We start from the raw sequence: 18,872 nt of genomic DNA, 5'->3' as shown, positions 1-18,872 counted from the left end.
ATTATGTGGAGGTAAAGACCGCAGGGGAGCTAATTTTGATCAAGGGAAGACCTCTCTGAGAAGGTGACATTTGGGAACCAGCCACAGGACCATGCTTGGGAAGAGGATTCCTGGAAGAGCAAACAGGGAAAGGCCCTGAGGTGGGGTTGGAGTACGGCAGCATCTTGTCTGTTGGTTTTAAGATCGCTAAAGATCTCTAAAGAGGAGCTGTCTTCAGTTTTGCTACCCAGAGCCCAAACTTCTGAACGCAGGAGAGGGGAGTGTATTAGACAAGGGACTCTAGGGGCAGCAACCTGCTCAGTAACTGTATGAGACGGTTGCTTGGTTCCTGGTCTCAGACATAAAGTAGGTAGGAGGGGTCTGTGATCCAGTCCCTGCCCTCAGCAGGACAATGCCCATGGCCCGCTCGTGCAGCTGCACTGCCCTGGCCTTGCCTGCAGTGAGGACTTCTTTTAGAAAGAGGCTTGTTCATACTTGAGTGTGAGTGATCCTTGCAAAGAATGAGGCAGCTGGGTTCTAAAACCATAGGAAGGAAATTCTTTCTTCCTAGAAAGGATTTCCTTCTTCCTAGAAAGAATTTCTTTCTTCCTAGAAAGAATTTCTTGCTGGAATTTCTAGAATTCTTTCTTCCTAGAATTCCTAGAACCAGGAAAGAGAAGGCTGGGGGCAAATTGGGCCTTTTTAAACTTTTTCTTTTCTTTTTTTTTTTGGACAGTCTTGCTCTGTTGCTCAGGCTGGAGTGTAGTGGCTTGATCTCGGCTGACTGCAATTTCCATCTCCTGGGCTCAGGTGATCCTCCTACCTCAGCCTCCCAAGTAGCTGGGACTACAGGCATGCGCCACCATGCCCAGCTAATTTTGTTTTTATTTTTCATAGAGATGAGCTCTCACTGTGTTGACCAGGCTGGTCTTGAACTCCTGATATAAGGTGATCCACCCACCTCAGCCTCCCAAAGTGCTGGGATTACAGGTGTGAGCCACCGCACCTGGCCTCTTTCTGCTTCTAAAGCTGAGAACCCTCTGTGAGGATAAGTCAGCTCAGAACTAGGAGCCAGCAGATCTCAATAGAAGAAAACAGTAATCTGAGTTGGTACAATGGGGGGAATTGGGAGATTTTTTCAGATTATAGAAGAAATCAGGGCTCCTGGAGTTACAAACTTTAGAAATAAGGAGATCAGAGAAAACCCAAAGGAACAGGCCCCAGGTCAGTGCAAAAAAATACTCTCCCTGAGGCCGGGCGCGGTGGCTCACGCCTGTAATCCCAGCACTTTGGGAGGCCGAGGCGGGTGGATCACAAGGTCAAGAGATCGAGACCATCCTGGTCAACATGGTGAAACCCCGTCTCTACTAAAACTACAAAAAATTAGCTGGGCATGGTGGCGCGTGCCTATAATCCCAGCTACTCAGGAGGCTGAGGCGGGAGAATTGCCTGAACCCAGGAGGCGGAGGTTGCGGTGAGCCGAGATCGCGCCATTGCCCTCCAGCCTGGGTAACAAGAGCGAAACTCCGTCTCAAAAAAAAAAAAAAAATACTCTCCCTGTATTCTCCTGTGACTTATATGAAGAAGGGAAATTCTGTAACCTGGTAGGAGGAAAACTAGTGGCTTATGGACCAAATCTGGCTCATAGACCTACTTCATTTTGCCTCCATGGTTTCAAACAAATTTGAGTCAACATTTTAGAAAGTTGGGCACATATGCCTAGGTGCAGTGGCTCATGCCTGTAATGCCAGCACTTTGGGAGGCCGAGGCAGGTGGATCATTTGAGGTCAGGAGTTAGAGACCAGCCTGGCCAACATGGTGAAACCTCGTCTCTACTAAAAATACAAAAATTAGCCAGGTTTGGAGGCAGGTTCCTGTAATCCCAGCTACTTGGGAGGCTGAGGCAGGAGAATCACTTGAACCTGGGAGGTGGAGGTTGCAGTGAGCCAAGATCACACCTCTGCACTCCAGCCAGGGTGACAGAATGAGACTCCATCTCAAAAATAAATAAATATTGGGAGGCCAAGGTGGGCAGATCACCTGAGGTTAGGAGTTTGAGACCAGCCTGATCAACATGGTGAAACCCCGTCTCTACCAAAAAGACAAAATTAGCCGCGTCTGGTGGTGTGTACTTGTAATCCCAGCTACTCGAGAAGCTGAGGCAGGAGAATCACTGGAACCGAAGAGGCAGAGGTTGCAGTGAGATCGCACCACTGCAGTCCAGCCTGGGAAAAAGAGCGGAACTCCATCAAGTAAATAAATAAATAAATAGGGCATACAGAGCAGACACCCATTAGCTGAGCACAGACTAGAGAGCCAGACTGCCTGGGTTCATCTCTCAGATAGCCACCTGCTAGCTGTGTGACCTTGGGCAAGCTACCTGACCTCTCAGTGCTTCCGTTTCCTGTATTAAGTGGGAATTATAATAATACCCTCCTCCTAGCCCTGTTGCAAGTTTAGTATCAAAAATGTTTAAAACAGCAGCTGGCACAGAGTCAACACATGTGAATGTTCTTATTTTGGGTGGAGGGACTCTTGCCCACAAGGGAACCCAAATATATCTGGCACCTCCCTCTCCCTGTCTGAGGTCTCTGTCACTGAGGCTGGAGAGCAATGGCGTGATCACAGCACACTGCAGCCTCGACCTCCCCAGCTTAAGCAATCCTCCCTAACAGCTGGGACCATAGGCCCCCAAAATAGAGATGTGGTTTCATCTCTACGTCTGGCTAATTTTTGTATTTTTAGTAGAGACAGGGTTTCTCCATGTTTCTCAGGCTGACCTCGAACTCCTGGCCTCAAGTGATCCTTCCTCCTGCCTCAGCCTCTTAAGAAGCAGGAGAGGGGTTCCTATTTTGGCCCCCACAGCAGAGCCAATGAAGAAAAAACTTACCTCATGGGACTGAGGAGCAGAGGAAGTGGTGGATGGATTTGAGGAGTAGGGAAGAAGCATCAGATTTGGTAGGTGAGGGAGGGAAAGGGAAGGTTTAAATCCGGAATCCCTGGCCTTTGAGCTCAGGTGATCGGAGGCAGGCAGCGGTGGGTGAAGGCAGAGAACAGAAGTGTCATTGACCAAGGTAGACAAGATGACAGGAGAGCAAGTTCAAGAGAGAAGATGAAGACAGGCGCAGTGGCTCATACGTGTAATCCCAACACTTTGGGAGACTAAGGCCAGAAGATTGCTTGAGCCCAAGTGTTCAAGACCAGCTTGGGCAACATAGTAAGACCCCATTTCTATAAAAAATTTAAAAATTGGCTGGATACTGGTGGCTCACAGCTGTAATCCCAGCAGTTTGGGAAGCTGAGGCAGGTGGATCACTTGAGGTCAGGAGTTCAAGACCAGCCTGGCCAACATGGTGAAACCCTGTCTCTGCTAAAAATACAACATTAGCCCAGGGTGGTGGCGTGTGCCTGTAGTCCCAGCTACTCAGGAGGCTGAGGCAGGAGAATCACTTGAACCCAGGTTGCAGTGAGCTGAGATTGCGCCGTTGCACTCCAGTCTGGGTGACAGAGCAAGACTCTATCTCAAAAAGAAAAGAAATTGAAAAATTAGCTGGGCATGGTAAAGTGTGCCTATGGTCCCAGTTACTCAAGAGGTTGAAGTGGGGGGATCACTTTAACTCAGGAGACTGAGGCTGCAGGGAGATACGATCATGCCACTGCACTCCAGCCTGGGTAACAGGACTAGACCTTGCTTCTAAAATAAATAATAGGCCGGGCGCAGTGGCTCACGCCTGTAATCCTAGCACTTTGGGAGGCCGAGGTGGGTGGGTCACTTGAGATCAGGAGTTCAAGACCAGCCTGGCCATCATGGTGAAACCCCATCTTTAAAAAAATAAAATAATAAAATAAAACAAAATAAATCATAAATAAAATTGTATATTCCTCCAGCTGACACCCATTTTCTTAGCTCTTTTTCTCCTTACTGTAGCGTTTGCTTTTCACATTTGTCTGGCTTGCCCTCCAGAACAGTATGTTTCCTTCATTCCTATTCCCAGAGCCTAAAGGAGTATCTGACACATACAAAGTGCTCAATAAATATCGGTTGATTGAATGGCCAGACGCTCCCTTCTCTTTCCTGGCTCAGCCCAGACCTCAGCCCTCTATTCCCATAAATCTACCTACGGGAGTGTTCACCTGTCTGGATGTATAATTCCTAAAAGTAGCCCACCGTGAACGGACAATCTTCCTCCCTTAGTTTCATTGATACCACAAATGAGGCTGCGAAGAACACTCCTGTTCATATTGTTGCCCACTGTGTCTGCCAGGCTCAATTCCTCACAGTGGGATACTGAGTAAGACTTTGTGTACATTTTTTTATTGTTTTGAGACAGGGTCTCACTCTGTCACCCAGGCCAGAGTGCAGTGGCATGGTCTTGGCTCACTGCAACCTCCGCCTCCTAGGTTCAAGCGATTCTCCCACCTGAGCCTCCCAAGTAGCTGGGATTACAGACATGCACCACCATGCCCAGCTAATTTTTTGTATTTTTAGTAGAGATGGGGTTTCACATTGTTGGCCAGGCTGGTCTTGAACTACTGACCTCAAGTGATCTGCCCGCCTCGGCCTCCCAAAGTGCTGGGATCACAGGCATGAGCCACTGAGCCCAGCCATGTGCATTTTAAACAGTGATTGCTAATAGGTATTTTTCCCCCTAAAGGTTTGAGCAATTTTTGGCTTCCACTAATGATGCAATGAGTCCCCCTGCCTCATGCTCTCCCAATTGGGTTTCTTCCACCTTCTAATATTTGCCAACCTGACGGGGAAATGGTATGGGGATAATTCACATTTCTCCAGTAAGAAGTGAGGTACGGTGTCTTTTCAGGCATATTGCTGTTTACTAAGGTTTTACGACTTTCCTTCTTGGAGATATTTACTGTGGACAGACGCCAACTACGAGCCCCTTGTCGCCCCTCTACTGGCTCAGGCAGAGCTGAGACTCCTGGGGCACAGCATCTCTAAAATGCCATGAATACGGGATCGATTTAATTCTTCTCAACTTGTAAATGCAGACCAAGGGGACATCTCCTTAAGTGTTAAACAGTTTTAAGGAACCACCTACATTCTTCTAGTGATAGTAAAGGATACCTATCTTTTTTTTTTTTCCTTTTTCTTATGTGTCCAACCCAATTCCTGCAGATCTTTTTTTTAATTTGTATATTTTTTTAATTTTTTGAGATGGAGTCTTGCTCTTTTACGAGGCTGGAGTGCAGTGATGCAATCTCAGCTCACTGCAACCTCCACTTTCCAGGTTCAAGTGATTCTCCTACCTCAGCCTCCCAAAGTGCTGGAATTACAGGCATGAGTAATTGCACCCGGCCAGGACACCTGATCTTGTTTCCTTAATTGCAGACCTAATGAGCCAGAAACCTAGGGTTTTAAGAAAAAAATCCAGAAATCAAACTTAAAAGTTGTGGAAGGCCTAGTATGACTATAATTTGGCCCAGTTCACAAAACCCACCTACGTAGCTCAGGCCAGGCAGTGTCACACCTGTAATCCCAGCACTTTTGGAGGCTGAGGTGGAAGGATTGCTTGAGGCCAGGAGTTTGAGACCAACCTAGGAAACATAGGGAGACTGTCTCTACAAAAAAATTTCTTACAAATTAGCTGGGGCCGGGAGTGGTGGCTCACGCCTGTAATCCCAGCACTTTGGGAGGCCAAGGCAGGTGGATCACAAGGTCAGGAGTTCAAGACCAGCCTGGCCAATATGGTGAAACCCTGTCTCTACTAAAGTACAAAAATTAGCCGGGCATGGTGGCTCACACCTGTAGTCCCAGCTACTTGGGAGGCTGAGGCAGGAGAATCACTTGAACCTGGGAGGCGGAGGTTGCAGTAAGCCCAGATCGCACCACTGCACTCCAGCCTGGGTGACAGAGACTCTGTATCAAAAAAAAAAAAAAAGAAAAAGAAAAAAGAAAAAAATTAGTGGGGTGTGGTGGCATAGGCCTGTAGTCCCAGCTACTCAGGAGGCTGAGGTGGGAGGATCACTTGAGCCCAGGAGGTCAAGGCTGCAGTGAGCCATGACTGCACCACTGCACTCCAAGCCTGGGTGACAGAGTGAGACCCGGTCTCAAAAACACACAAAAAACTCAATGGGGCTGGGTGCAGTGGCTTAAACCTGTAATCCCAGCTACTTGGGAGGCTAAGGCAGGAGAATCGCTTGAACCTGGGAGGCAGAGGTTGCAGTGAGCAGAGATCGTGCCACTGTACTCCAGCATGGGCAATACAGCGAGACTATCTCAAAAATAAAACAAAAAACCTGAGGATCTGAGTGTCTGAGTGGACCACGCCACCCTCCATGTGAGTAGGATGTGTCCCCAACAGAAAGCAAGAATAAAGAGAAGAGGGAGAGAGAGGAGAGCAAGAGAGACGGCGTATCTGTAAGAAAAGTCAGTATATTTATGGTTTGCTTTATAAAAGTTACTATAATACAATGGTACATAGTATTGAATTCACAAAAATATGAACAAATATTTACAGCAAGACACACTCACAACGGAAACACTTCTCTTCAAAACAAGTTACATATGGATGATGGAGTCTATACGCACAAACATCCCTAAAACTTATTGGTTCTCTTCTTTGCAGGGGGAGGGAGAGAAAAGAAAACCAAAAATAGCAGAAACCCCCAACCCTTCAAAAGCAGAGATCTGTTCAATGAAAAATGAAGGAGTTGAAAGAAAAATGACTCAACACATATCTTGATTATTGCAAACCACTCTGGGGCTGGGGCGGGGGCTCCTGGGGAGAGGGAGGCCTAGTCCCCTTAGCGAATGCCAGTCAAGGTTAACACTGGGCACGATGGTTGGGCAAGGTGAGGCCAGGTGGGGGGCAAGGCAGGGGTCCCTTTCCTGGTCTCCTGGCACCCCCCTACTTCTTTTATGGGGGAGGGGACAGAATGAAGACAGCCCCTCGGGGCTGTGCAAGTAACTTGAACCAGCCATCTCTATAAGCATTTCCTCATGTGAAAAATAAATTATTTCCTCAGTTGCACAATTAGGCAGAAAACCGCAAACGGAAGAGAAGTTCGCCGCTGTGCCCAGGCACCCCGTCTGTGTCTTAATACCACCAATTTCCTTGATCTTGAAACCAGCGGGCACAGTCTCAAATAGAGGGGGCCTGGGGGAAAGCAATTAAAAAAAAAAAAAAACACAACAAAACCACCAACGACAAAAAAGAGAAAAATAACAATTCTTTGTACAGAATTTACATGATAACAAGCTTGACACAAGCTGAGATACCAGAGGCTCCGGCCGCCTGCGTCCGCAGGGTGGGGCGGCTCCCACATGGAGCACGCTCGACTCGATGAGGACTCCGGGTCACAACAGTCACTTTCCAGAAATTATTTACACGCCTCCTCTGCTTTCTGGGGTACGGGGGGGGGCTTGCTTTTGTGTTTTTTTTTTTTTTTTGGAAGTACAAAGAAATGAGCAAAAAAGGTCTTCCCGCATGTTTCTACAAGAAACAATGTTCCCAAGAGAAAGTCCTTTATGGCAGCCTATATACAGAAGTTGATTCTGAACTTCAAAAACCTTTTTCCCCTTCGTTTTGATTTTATACACGTACAAGAAAAAAAAAAAAAATCCATGGGAATAAACTCTGAGGAGGATGGGAAGGGGGTCAAAAGGGAAAATAAACTGTGAAAGACTTAGATCTGATTTTTAAAAATCTTTTCCAAGATTTTCCTTTCTCTGGGAGAATCTGCTCCCTCCAAAAATAAATATGCTCTGGTCTTCTTGGGGTGAGGGGCTGCTGGTAGGGGGATGTGGGGTGTGTGTGGGGGGTGAATGGGTGAAGCTTATAAGCCAAAAAATGCCACATGCAGATGGTCTGACAACCCGTAATGGCGGGACTGGGGGACCCGCCTGCCCTTGGGAGCCCCCCTCCCACCAGGGTGAAGGCAAGAGCAGAAGAGAGTGGCCGCCCACCTTCTCAGCGCCCCCCACCTGCACCGGGGCCTCTGAGAGGCTCCCTCATTGCTGGCATCCGAATGAGAAAGTAAACATTGAACCCAAGGTTTCGGGGGTGCTGGGGTGAGGTGGCAGGGAGAGCCCAGAGCAGAGACCCCTGCCTGCGATCAGCTTAGCTCTGCCAGGGTCCGCAGGGTCAGTGGTGCCCCGGCCTCTGGGGAGGGAACAGGCTGGGGCTCGGGTTGGGAAAGGTGTGGGGTCTCCTCACTGTGCCCACGGGCAGAGAGGGGTGCTTTCAGGGCGTAGTGTTCTGAGGTCAAGGCCGAGGGGCCCTCCGTCCTTCCACAGCACCTGGCCGTGTCCAGGCCTGGGTGGCTTCCAGGACGTGGGCCACGCACGGCCACCGAGGCCTCTGCAGCCCCCGGGGGGGGCGGCCCTCTCTCTGATTCCACCTTCACATTTCAACGGTTAAAATGTCTTTTCTCACGATGAGGAAAAAAACAGAGAAGACAAAACAACGTAGCAGCATTCACAGGAAGAGGCCAAGGGTAATGGGGAGAGAAGAGACAGAGAGAGGGAGGCAGGGGAGAGACTGAGAGGGAGAAGCTGATGCTGGAGTTACACAGAAATCCTCAAAGGGGCATTTGTAAAAATGAGAGACGTGGGCTGAACGACAGAGAAGCCCTTTCCCGCGGAGGGGCCGGAGCCGGGGACTCCAGGGGGTAGTGTGGGGCGCCAGGCCCTGAATGGCCGCTGGGTAGAGGACAGCACCTGAAATGGGGGTGGGCAGGGGGCCGGGCCCCGGGCCAGGGACTCCACGCTCGGGATTCCCGGGGCTACGGCTGACATCCTTCGAGTCTGGCACCAGGGCCTAGTTGAGGGTCCCCCGGCAGTTCTCGGAGCCGCAGAGGCAGGGGATCTTGACGTCCTCGATGGGGAACTTATAGTCATAGGTGATCTCCTCGTTGACGTTGATGTGCTGCTTCGAGTAAATGACGATCTTCTTCTGCGACTCCACCGTGATCACCTTGGCATAGCAGTTGGGCTGCAGGCAAGGTTGGGGGAGAGTAAACCCCAGACCCCTCAGGGCCCCCCACTGCTGCAGACCCCTCAAACCCATCCAGACCTGTGCTCAAGGCCTGACACTGCCACGTGACCCCCAGCCCACTGGTCACCTGCTCTGGACCTTGGCTCCCCCTACCCCCAGGGGTGACTCCTTGCCTTTGATAGTAAATAATGACAGTGATGAAAATTATTTCTCAGGCCTTTCATTTCCATTCATAGTGAAAGTGCCTCCCAAATGTATGTCTATTTTTAGCTCAGGTCTCACTTCTGAGCTCTAGACAAAGGATCAGCAAACTATGGCCCCTAGCTGCCTATTTCTGTAAATAAAGTTTTATTGGCACACAGCCATATCCATTCTCCCATTCATTTGTACATGATTTGTGGCTGCTTTTGTTGTAACAGCCAAGTTCGGTAGTTGCCATAGAGATCATCTGGGGCACAAAACCAGAATATTTATTATCTGGCCCTTTACAGAAAAGGTAAAGGGCTCCAAGCCCATAAATGCAACTACCTGCCGTCTGCCCGTGGCAGCCCCGGGACCTATCTTTGACTCAGAAAGCTCACATCTAAAGCATGACCTGCTCCTGCTCTGGGCAGCCGCTGCACCACGCACCCAGGCCCCAGGGCATCTGCCTCCCGGCCTCCTCTTCAGTCCACATCTGCCCCCACCAGGGCCAGTGAGTTCTGTCCCCAAAGGGCCTCTTGGTTGTGTCGACTGCTCTCCACCTCTGGGGCCACCAGCCCATACTCAGGCCCCATCACTACTCACAGCCTGCCACAGCCCCCACGGCCACTCTCACCCCTGAAAAAATCCATTCCTCCCCCAGCAGCCAGGGAAGTGTTTCCAAAGGGACAGCAGAACCTGTCACCCGATGGCTCCAACCTTCCAGCGGCCTTGGCTCTCAGAAAACTTAGTTCCTCAGCTTGGCCATCTGCCGCCCGGCCCACCCCGTCCTCTCATGCTACCCCAACCCTACTGCCTCCCTTGCTGCCTCTCAAACAGGCATTCTCCCCACTGCCCCAGGGCCTTTGAACATGCAGTTCTTGTCCCAGCACCACTTCCCCTGGGCAATTCCCTCTCACCACTCAGATCCCCCCAGATATTCAAAGGAAAGTCCCTACCACCCAGGCAAGGATCAAGTCACAACCATGAGAGCCAGCAGGCGCTGAGGACCAGCTTGGTCAGCTCTTAAAAGGCCCACGTGCAATGACCCACCCTTGTGGCCCTCCCAACAACCCACAAAGAAGGACTGTTATTGTCCCTGTTTTACAGACAAGGAAACCGAGGCACAGAGACATTAAGTAACTTACTATGCTTCAACATCAAGACTCAAACCCAGAGTCAGGGGCGCCCACCCCGGAACAGGCCTGCCTCCTGCTGGGAGCCTGTCCTTTGGCACTCAAATCCCTCTTATCAGTGCACCTCCCCTCTAGGCCTGCACCACCCAATATAGTCGTCACAAGCTAATTAGGTCTAATAAATTCATCAAAATGAAATAATATTGAAAACACAGGTCCCCAGATACACCGAGCACATTTCAAGTGCTCAACACCATACGTGCGGCTAACCCACAGCACAGATGCAGCAGTGCGTGGACCCCCTGCAGAAAGCTCTGGTAGACAGCTCGGCCGGAGGAGGGCTAAGCCCAACCAATGAAGGCACGGAGCAAACGCTAGCTCAGAGAAACAACTCCGTAATTACCGATGAACTGAACCAACCACTTCTTGAGCACCTTGCGTCCTCAACACACCACAGAAGTCTCACTATGCCCATTTGACAGATGAGAAAACTGAAGCTCAGAGGAGCAGGGCTCCTGGTAGGAGACCTCACATGTCCTCCTCTCCCCATAACCCTCGGCTGACCTGAGCTTGGGAAGGAGGCTGAGCTGATTCCCATGCCGGGGCTTTAGGTGCTCCTGGCACAGAAGCAGGGCCAGGGGCCACCTCCTGCCGGGTACTCACGTTGCAGCTGTGGTTGATGAAGCGCGCGAAGTTGCCGCACTTGGTGGCGTCGATGATGGTGTCGTGGTCCACCCGGAACATGTAGCTGCTCCCGATGCCCTCGTCCTCATAACGCTTCTCCCTCATGTCTGCAATCACCTGGCCACGAAAGGGTGTCAGTCTGGCTGGGCTAGCCCCGTGCCCACCCTGTGCCCATCCCACTGGGCAGTGCCTACCTGGCGGATGTTCTGGCCCACGTACTCGATGACCATCTCATCGGCCGCAATGGGCTCCATGGCGAACAAGCCCCAGTCGTGAATGTGGCTCTTGCAGAACTTGAGCTTTTTCTTCCGGAACTACGGGAGGAAGGAGGGGAGAGGTGAGCCCCGGTCTCAGGTTCTGCCGCCACCCCGGGACCTGGGTGAAGTCCGGCCTCACCTTGAGCTGGTTGAACTTGAGCAGGTCGCTGTCACAGCTGCCAGTGAAGGAGGACAGCAGGCGGCGCTGCTCTGAACGCCGCTCCGAGCCGGCCCGGGTGGAGGCATGGGGCTGCGCTGGGATGCTCATGCCCTGCGGAGGACCATATGTGGGGGCTCAGAAGGACCGTCCCACCCTAAGCTCTGTCCTTGCTCTGGGCTTCTCTGCATTTGTCTGTACCTGATTGTCACCACTTCCCCACCTCCTCCATCCCATCAGTATCTGAACATGCTCAAGTTCCTTCTATCTTCAAAATGACCCGCCCTTTCCTGGCGCTGTCTTTTCCCCATTTCAGCCCAAGGTTTTGTCTACCCTGAACCCCATCTCATCTCTCACCCAGACCCCTCCAACCCCCAAGAATTCAAAATTGGGGATCCTTCTGAAACCCTCATGTCATGTCCTGCTCTTGGCCTCCGCAGGCCTCTGCCCCACCCATTAACCCTTGGAACGTCCCAGGCCTCTGCCTTCAGTAACCACTTGCCTCCTGGCAATGCCTACACTTAGGTTCCCGGGCTGGAGATCCTCATCCTAAGCTCCGCTGTACCCACATGCCCACCAGACCTCGCTGCCTGGGTGTTTCAGAAACCCCAGAACTCAAGCTGTCTTGCGGTGACGGCGTATCGACCTCCCCATCTCAGGCCTGGCGTCCAGCTTCCCAGAGCCCCCCACCCTAGCCAGACCCTGGGCTGTCACCACCCCCATCCCTGTCTCCTGTCCTCAATCGGGCCCCGGTCCTGTCCATTCCACTTCCTCATAGTCTTCCATCAGCATCCACTTCTCACGGCCCACTTAAGTCCAGCCTGCCCGCACATCCAGCCTGGAAATTGCAGCAACCCACACACAGTCTGCCTTCGGGACCCCTGCGCCAGCTCCGCAGAGCAGCCAGCGGGCACTTGGGGAGTCAAGGCTGGAACCATGCCATCCCAGCTCCTCTCAGAACCTCCCTTAGCTGGCTGTCACCCCAGAAGACAAGCCACTCACTGCCACAGTCCCCAGGACCCTGGTGGCCCATCAGCGAGCCCCTCTCCAGTTTTAACTTTATGGAAGTCGCTTTCTACTCTGTCTTGTGGCATCCGCATGGCTCCTTCCCTTACTCCGCTTGGGTCTGACCTCTCTGACTCCCCTTTGACTTGGTAATCCCTAACCCCCTCTCCTGTTTTCTCCATCGCGTTTTCTCTGCCTGGAATCACATGCTTCTTTGTTCACTTGATTATTTCCTACGAGTCCCCACTAAAATATAAATTCCAGCCACTCACCATGATTCATGCCTGTAATCCCAGCATTTTGGAAGGCCGAGGCAGGCCAATCACAAGATCAAGAGATCAAGACCATCCTGGCCAACATGATGAAACCCTGTCTCCATTAAAAATACAAAAACTAGCTAGGCATGATGGCGTGTGCCTGTAGTCCCAGCTACTCTGGGGGCTAAGGCAGGAGAATCGCTTGAACCGGGTGGTAGAAGTTGCAGTGAGCTGAAATTGTGACACTGCATTCCAGCCTGGTGACAGAGCAAGACTCTGTCTCAAAAAAAATAAATAAAAAATTTTAAAAAGAAAAGTTAATAATTAAATAATTACATTCCACGAGGAAAAAGATTTGGTTTTGTTCGTTGCTATAAACCCAGAACAGTGCTGGGTACACAGCATGTACTCAATAGATACTTGCTGGATTAAAAAAGAATGAATGGGGCCGGGCGCGGTGGCTCAAGCCTGTAATCCCAGCACTTTGGGAGGCCGAGGCGGGTGGGTCACGAGGTCAAGAGATCGAGACCATCCTGGTCAACACGGTGAAACCCCGTCTCTACTAAAAATACAAAACATTAGCTGGGCATGGTGGCGCATGCCTGTAATCCCAGCTACTCAGAAAGCTGAGGCAGGAGAATTGCCTGAACCCAGGAGGCAGAGGTTGCGGTGAGCCGAGATCACGCCATTGCACTCCAGCCTGGGTAACGAGAGCGAAACTCCGTCCCAAAAAAAAAAAAAAAAAGAATGAATGGGCCGGACGTGGTGGCTCATGCCTGTAATTCTAGCACTTTGGGAGGCTGAAGCAGGTGGATCACAAGGTCAAGAGTTCAAGACCAGCCTGGTCATGATGGTGAAACCCCATTTCTACTAAAATTACAAAAACTAGCCAGTGTGGTGGCAGGCACCTGTAATCCCAGCTGCTCGGGAGGCTGAGGCCAAGAATTGCTTGAACCTGGGAGGTGGAGGCTATAGTGAGCCAGGGCAACAGAGTGAGACTCCATCTCAAAAAAAAAAAAAAAAAAGAATGAACGAGGCCAGGCAATGTGATTCATGCTTATAATCCGAGCACTTTGGGAGGTCAAGGTAGGCAAATTACTTGAGGTCAGCAGTTGAGACCAACCTGGCTAACATGGCAAAACCCCATCTCTACTAAAAATTAGCCAGGCATGGTGGTAGGCACCTGTAATCCCAGCTACTTGGGAGGCTGAGGCAGGAGAATCACTTGAACCCAGGAGGCAGAGGTTGCAGTGAGCTGAGGTCATGCCACTGCACTCCAGCCCAGGTGATAAAGCAAGACTCTAGCTCCAAAAAAGAAAACAAGCAAAAAACAAAGAAATGAATGAGCCTTGTGGATCTGACTTTGCCTCCCTGATTAAGCTCTTGGGAGGTGGTCCAGGGCACACTAGACTAAGGCAGATCCCTTCCTTCTCCTAGGCCCTGCCCACCCACCTCTCCCCTTCCACTTGTTCACTGTGTGCCAGACCCTCTGGCCTCACAAGTCACTCTGCCTGGTGCCCCTCCAGGAGTGCCCCAGATCCCCATGCCCAGTCAGGCAGGCTCTGATGTGTCCAGGAACCCTGGCAGTACCTGGGTGTCTGCAGGGGGCTCATCGGTGCTGGCACGGCTGCTGTTGAGGTATCTGAGCTTGTCTTTCTTGTCGATGGTGTAGAAGCCCTCGCTGCGGGCACAGCCCGTCACATGCTCACGGATGCCATCATCCCGTTTCTTTTTCTTAGCTGAAGAGAGGCTGGTGGGTGGGTGTGGGTCAAGGGCCACATGGACATTCTCAGAGAGCCCCTCCTGGCCCCTTCAGAGACTGGTCCCTCCCATCCTCAGACCACCCTCCAGGGGCAGCAATGCCCAGTTCTACTGCCCACTCCCATGCCACCTCCCCGAGGCTGCCTGCTGACCAACCCCACTGTCAGTCAGTACCTAGTTGCATGCCTGTTTTTGTTTTTGAGACAGGGTTTCTGTTGCCCAGGTGGCGTGCAGTGGTGCAATCTCAGCTCACTGCAGCCTCTGCCTACTGGGCTCAAGTAATCCTCCAGCCTCAGCCACCTGAGCAGCTGAAAGTACATGCATGCGCCACCACTCCCAGCTCATTTCTGGATTTTTTTTTGTAGAGATGGGGTTTTGCTACATTTCCCAGGCTGGCCTTGAATCAAGGGCTCAAGTGATTCATCCACCTCAACTTCCCAAAGTGCTGGGTGTGTTAACCAATTTCTGCTCAGTTTCCCATCTGTAAATTGGGGTGACAGTGATGCCTCTGCAAGTGATGAAATATGCTTATGGTCCTTAGCAGAGGTTTTTTTTTTTTCTTTTTTTTTTTTTGAGATGGACTCTTGCATCATTGCCCCGGCTGGAATGCAGTGGTACAATCTCGACTCAGTGCAACCTCCACCTCCCAGGCTCAAGTGATTCTAGTGCCTCAGCCTCCAGAGTAGCTGGAATTGTAGGCACACACCACCACGCCCAGCTGATTTTTGTATTTTCAGTAGCAACGGGGTTTCACCATGGTGGCCAGGCTGGTCTCAGACTCCTGGCTTCAAGTGATCCGCCTGCCTCGGCTTCCCGTAGTGCTGGGATTACAGACTTGAGCCACCACGCCCAGCACCGAGCAGAACTCTTGACACAGACCGAGTGCTCACAAATCAGACACAACAGGGATAACAACACCTCCAGCCTCTCAGGCCTACGGGAACAGCCAAGCCTCATGGTGAAGAGCCCAACTCTAGGATTGCCTGGGTTCAAATCTCAACTCTGCCACTTGCAGCTGTGTGACTTTGGACAGGTTACTGAGACTCTCTGAGCCTTAGGTTCTTCCTATGTAAAATGGGAATCATAGCCCCTATCTCACCAAGCTACTGAGAGGATGCCTGAGGATATGAAGGGGACAGGACACAGAAAGCCTCAGCCCTTGTCTGCTGTAAGCTGCACAGCACTGCTGTTACATGTGGCCCTGAGACCTGCTAACTCTGGGGGTAAGATGGGCCTGGCGCAGAGGGAATCCTTAAAATGTGCCAGTGATGACTGACTTGGGAGCCTAGCAGGGTGCCAGCACACAAACACCGATTGGGAAATGACGGTGATGTGTGCTGTCACCTTCATGGGCACCGTGGGCTGCTCCAGACTGGGAGGTGGGGCCCAGAGAGGTGAGTGGGGACTTCCTGCACCCCAGAAGGTGCCGAGCCCCCACGCGGGCAGGATATAGGGGTGGTAGACCCAGAGCGTGTCGTTAAGCCAGTCCATGCCGTTGTCCTGCTGCAGCAGTCGCTCATAGGTGACACACAGGAAGCGGATGTCCTCCTCGTCGATGCCACCATTCCAGATGTCATACAGGATGGTCATCTCTTCAAACTCCGAGCGGGGCCGGAAGAGGGGCTGGGGTGGCGAGAGCTCGGGCGAGCCTGCAGGTGGCACCAGGTCCTCATGGCGCTTCTTAGGCGGCCGGCGCCATGGCCCCCGACTCTTGGCCAACTCCATGTACTCCTCAGTGACCTCGTCACGCCCACGGGAGCCTGGAGGGATGGCCTCGGAGGGCCACTGGTTGTCTAGCTCCTTGAAGGGCAGCTGGGTGGGCGGGTCAGGTGGGGGAGGGGGGGGGGGGGGGGGGTGGGGGGGGAAGGGGTGGTGGAGGGGCTGGGATCCCTGCGTTCCGGAAGTCCAGGGTCACCGTCCGGGGGTCATGGGTGTTGGGGAAGACAGGAGTCTGTGGCTGGCCCGGCGGAAGCAGGAGGTCCCTTCCAAAGGCGGCCCCCACTGGCGGCCGGACCAAGGGCCCATCCAAGGAGAGCATAGACGGTGGGGATCGCCGGGGCCGGCCCGGCTTCCTCTTGATAGGGGGTGGGCAAGGGGCCAGGGGGGCGGGCAGCAGGGGTGGCAGCTGGGTGGGGGCCCGAGCCTGGGCCCGCAAGACAGCAGGCAATGCCAAGGGCAAGGGCAGGGGCAGGGGCAGAGGGAGGGACAGGCCCGTATCCAGGAGCACCGGGGAGGCCAGGGGTCCAGAGCGCTCGTCGCGTCGGCCAGCGGGGAGCGGGCAGACGGGCAGGAGCAGGGGCCTGCTGGGCTCGGGGAAGGTGGGTGTGAAGCTGAAGTCCCGGCCAGGTGTCCGAGGGAGGCCCCCACTGCTGAAGCCAGGGGACGGGGCTGGGTAGGAGAAAGGGCTGCCGGGCACTTGAGGAGAGCTCACGGACAGGCCACTGCTGCCCGCTGATAGCGGGGGCTCCCCGCCTGGTGTGGCTGGCACTGTCTCTGTGCTCTGTGACTTGGCCAGGCTGCCACAGAGGCCTGGAGTACGCGGGGGCTGGTCCTCGGTAGGGGGCTCTGGAGGGACAGATGGGTGTGAGGCGTCTGTGGTCTCAGGCTCCGGCGGTGGACTGGGTGGCCGGGGCGGTCGTGGGGGTGGCAATGGTGGCTGCAGGGGCAAGGGGAGCATCGTAGGGGGCTCCGGCTCTACTTCCAGGTCATGCTCTGCAGAGAGGCAGGCAAACACCAGACGGTTACCATTCAATCCAAACAGCTCTCAGTGCCCTAGTTAGCGCTCCATACCTGGCTGGCCCACAGCCCTGAGTCTGAGCACAGGACCTGTCCGTCTCCACCTAAACCCTTGAGGACTACTCAGTGCCCGACCCAGTGTCAGGCACACAGTACATGCCAGGCTATATCACAGATGCAGGAGACATGTTTCCCAGCCTTTCACACTACATCTTCAGAACAAAGTCCCTGTGGCCCAAGAAAATTTGCTCTATGACTGAATAAAATTCAACAAGTCTCTTTTCTGCAAGACTTGTCAGAGCCCTCAAGGATTTTTCCCTAGCGCTTACCTCCATTGTCACAGCATACACTTTTTAATTTTTTAATGAATTTGTTTTATATTTTTATTTTTGAGATGGGTGGAATGTGGTGGCATGATCATGATCACTGCGGCCTAGACTGACAGGGCTCAAGGAATCCTCCCACCCACACCTCCTGAGTAGCTAGGACTACCGGAATATGTCACCACACCCAGCTAATTTTTAAATGTTTTGTAGAGACAGGGTCTCACGATGTTGCCCAGGCTGGTCTCCAACTTCTGGCCTCAAGTGATCCACCAGCCTTGGCATCCCAAAGTGCTGGAATTACAGATGTGAGCTACCATGCGCAGCCATAGAATATATTTTTTTCATTTTCTATTTTTTTTTTGAGACAGAGTTTCGCTCTTGTTACCCAGGCTGGAGTGCAATGGCGTGATCTCGGCTCACCGCAACCTCCACCTCCTGGGTTCAGGCAATTCTCCTGCCTCAGCCTCCTGAGTAGCTGGGATTACAGGCACGCACCACCATGCCCAGCTAATTTTTTGTAGTTTTAGTAGAGACGGGGTTTCACCATGTTGACCAGGATGGTCTCGATCTCTTGACCTCGTGATCCACCCGCCTCGGCCTCCCAAAGTGCTGGGATTACAGGCTTGAGCCACCGCGCCCGGCATTTTCTATTTTTATATTATTTTATAGTTTACTCTTCTGAGACAGAGTCTCACTCTGTCACCCAGGCTGGAGTGCAATGGCGCAATATCGCTCACTGCAACCTCTGCCACCTGGGTTTAAGTGATTCTCCTTCCTCCGCTTCCTGAGCAGCTGGGACTACAGGCACGTGCTACCATGCCCTGCTAATTTTTTGTATTTTTAGTAGAGATGGGGTTTTGTCATGTTGGCCAGGCTGGTCTCAAACTCCTGACCACAGGTGATCTGCCTGCCTCAGCCTCCCACAGCGCCGGGATGACAAGGGTGAGCCCCCGAGCCTGGCCCCTGTTTCTCATTTTCTAATTGATCTGTTGTCATCTCTTCCCCTGCTCTGTGGGAACAGATATTTTTGTCTGTTTGGTCTACTGTTGTATTGCTACTGCCTAAAATAATAGCAGGGACACAACAGACGCTTAATATTGAGTCAATATTCAAAGACGTGGTTAGTGGTGGAATAAACAAAACAAAGTACATTAAACAAAACACAGTCGTCCCTCAATACACGCAGGAAATTGGTTCCAGGACTCCCTGGAATACGAAAATCTGCACATACTCCAAGCCTGCAGTCCGCCTTCAGGGCCATATATAGCAAGTCGCCCTCCATACATGTAGGTTTCACATCCCACCGGTACTTTCTGTCCATGTTTGGTTGAAAATGATCTGCATGTCAGTGGGCCCTAGACGTGTGTTCCGTGTACAGGGGCAGCTGTAATCCCTTTTTTTCCTGAGGGACTTTAATTAAAGGTATGTGCCAACCACATG

At 52.2% G+C, this 18,872-nt stretch overlaps 1 protein-coding gene across 1 annotated transcript in view; it reads right to left on the bottom strand.

The window, feature by feature from the left end:
• Positions 1-6,350: 6,350 nt before the first annotated feature.
• SETD1B (SET domain containing 1B, histone lysine methyltransferase) overlaps positions 6,351-18,872 on the bottom strand; it is a 29,223-nt gene continuing 16,701 nt past the window's right edge. The window contains 7 exon segments of the mRNA XM_032242387.1: positions 6,351-8,930; positions 10,913-11,050; positions 11,128-11,247; positions 11,330-11,461; positions 14,200-14,366; positions 15,822-16,233; positions 16,235-17,082. Coding sequence (XP_032098278.1) covers positions 8,757-8,930; positions 10,913-11,050; positions 11,128-11,247; positions 11,330-11,461; positions 14,200-14,366; positions 15,822-16,233; positions 16,235-17,082 — 1,991 coding nt within the window. The 3' untranslated portion in view covers positions 6,351-8,756.

This window comes from Sapajus apella, unplaced genomic scaffold (assembly GCF_009761245.1).
Source record: "Sapajus apella isolate SASKATOON/1434 unplaced genomic scaffold, GSC_monkey_1.0 scaffold2, whole genome shotgun sequence".
Classification (NCBI taxonomy): Eukaryota; Metazoa; Chordata; class Mammalia; order Primates; family Cebidae; genus Sapajus; species Sapajus apella.
This window is presented reverse-complemented; position numbering and strand designations above follow the sequence as displayed.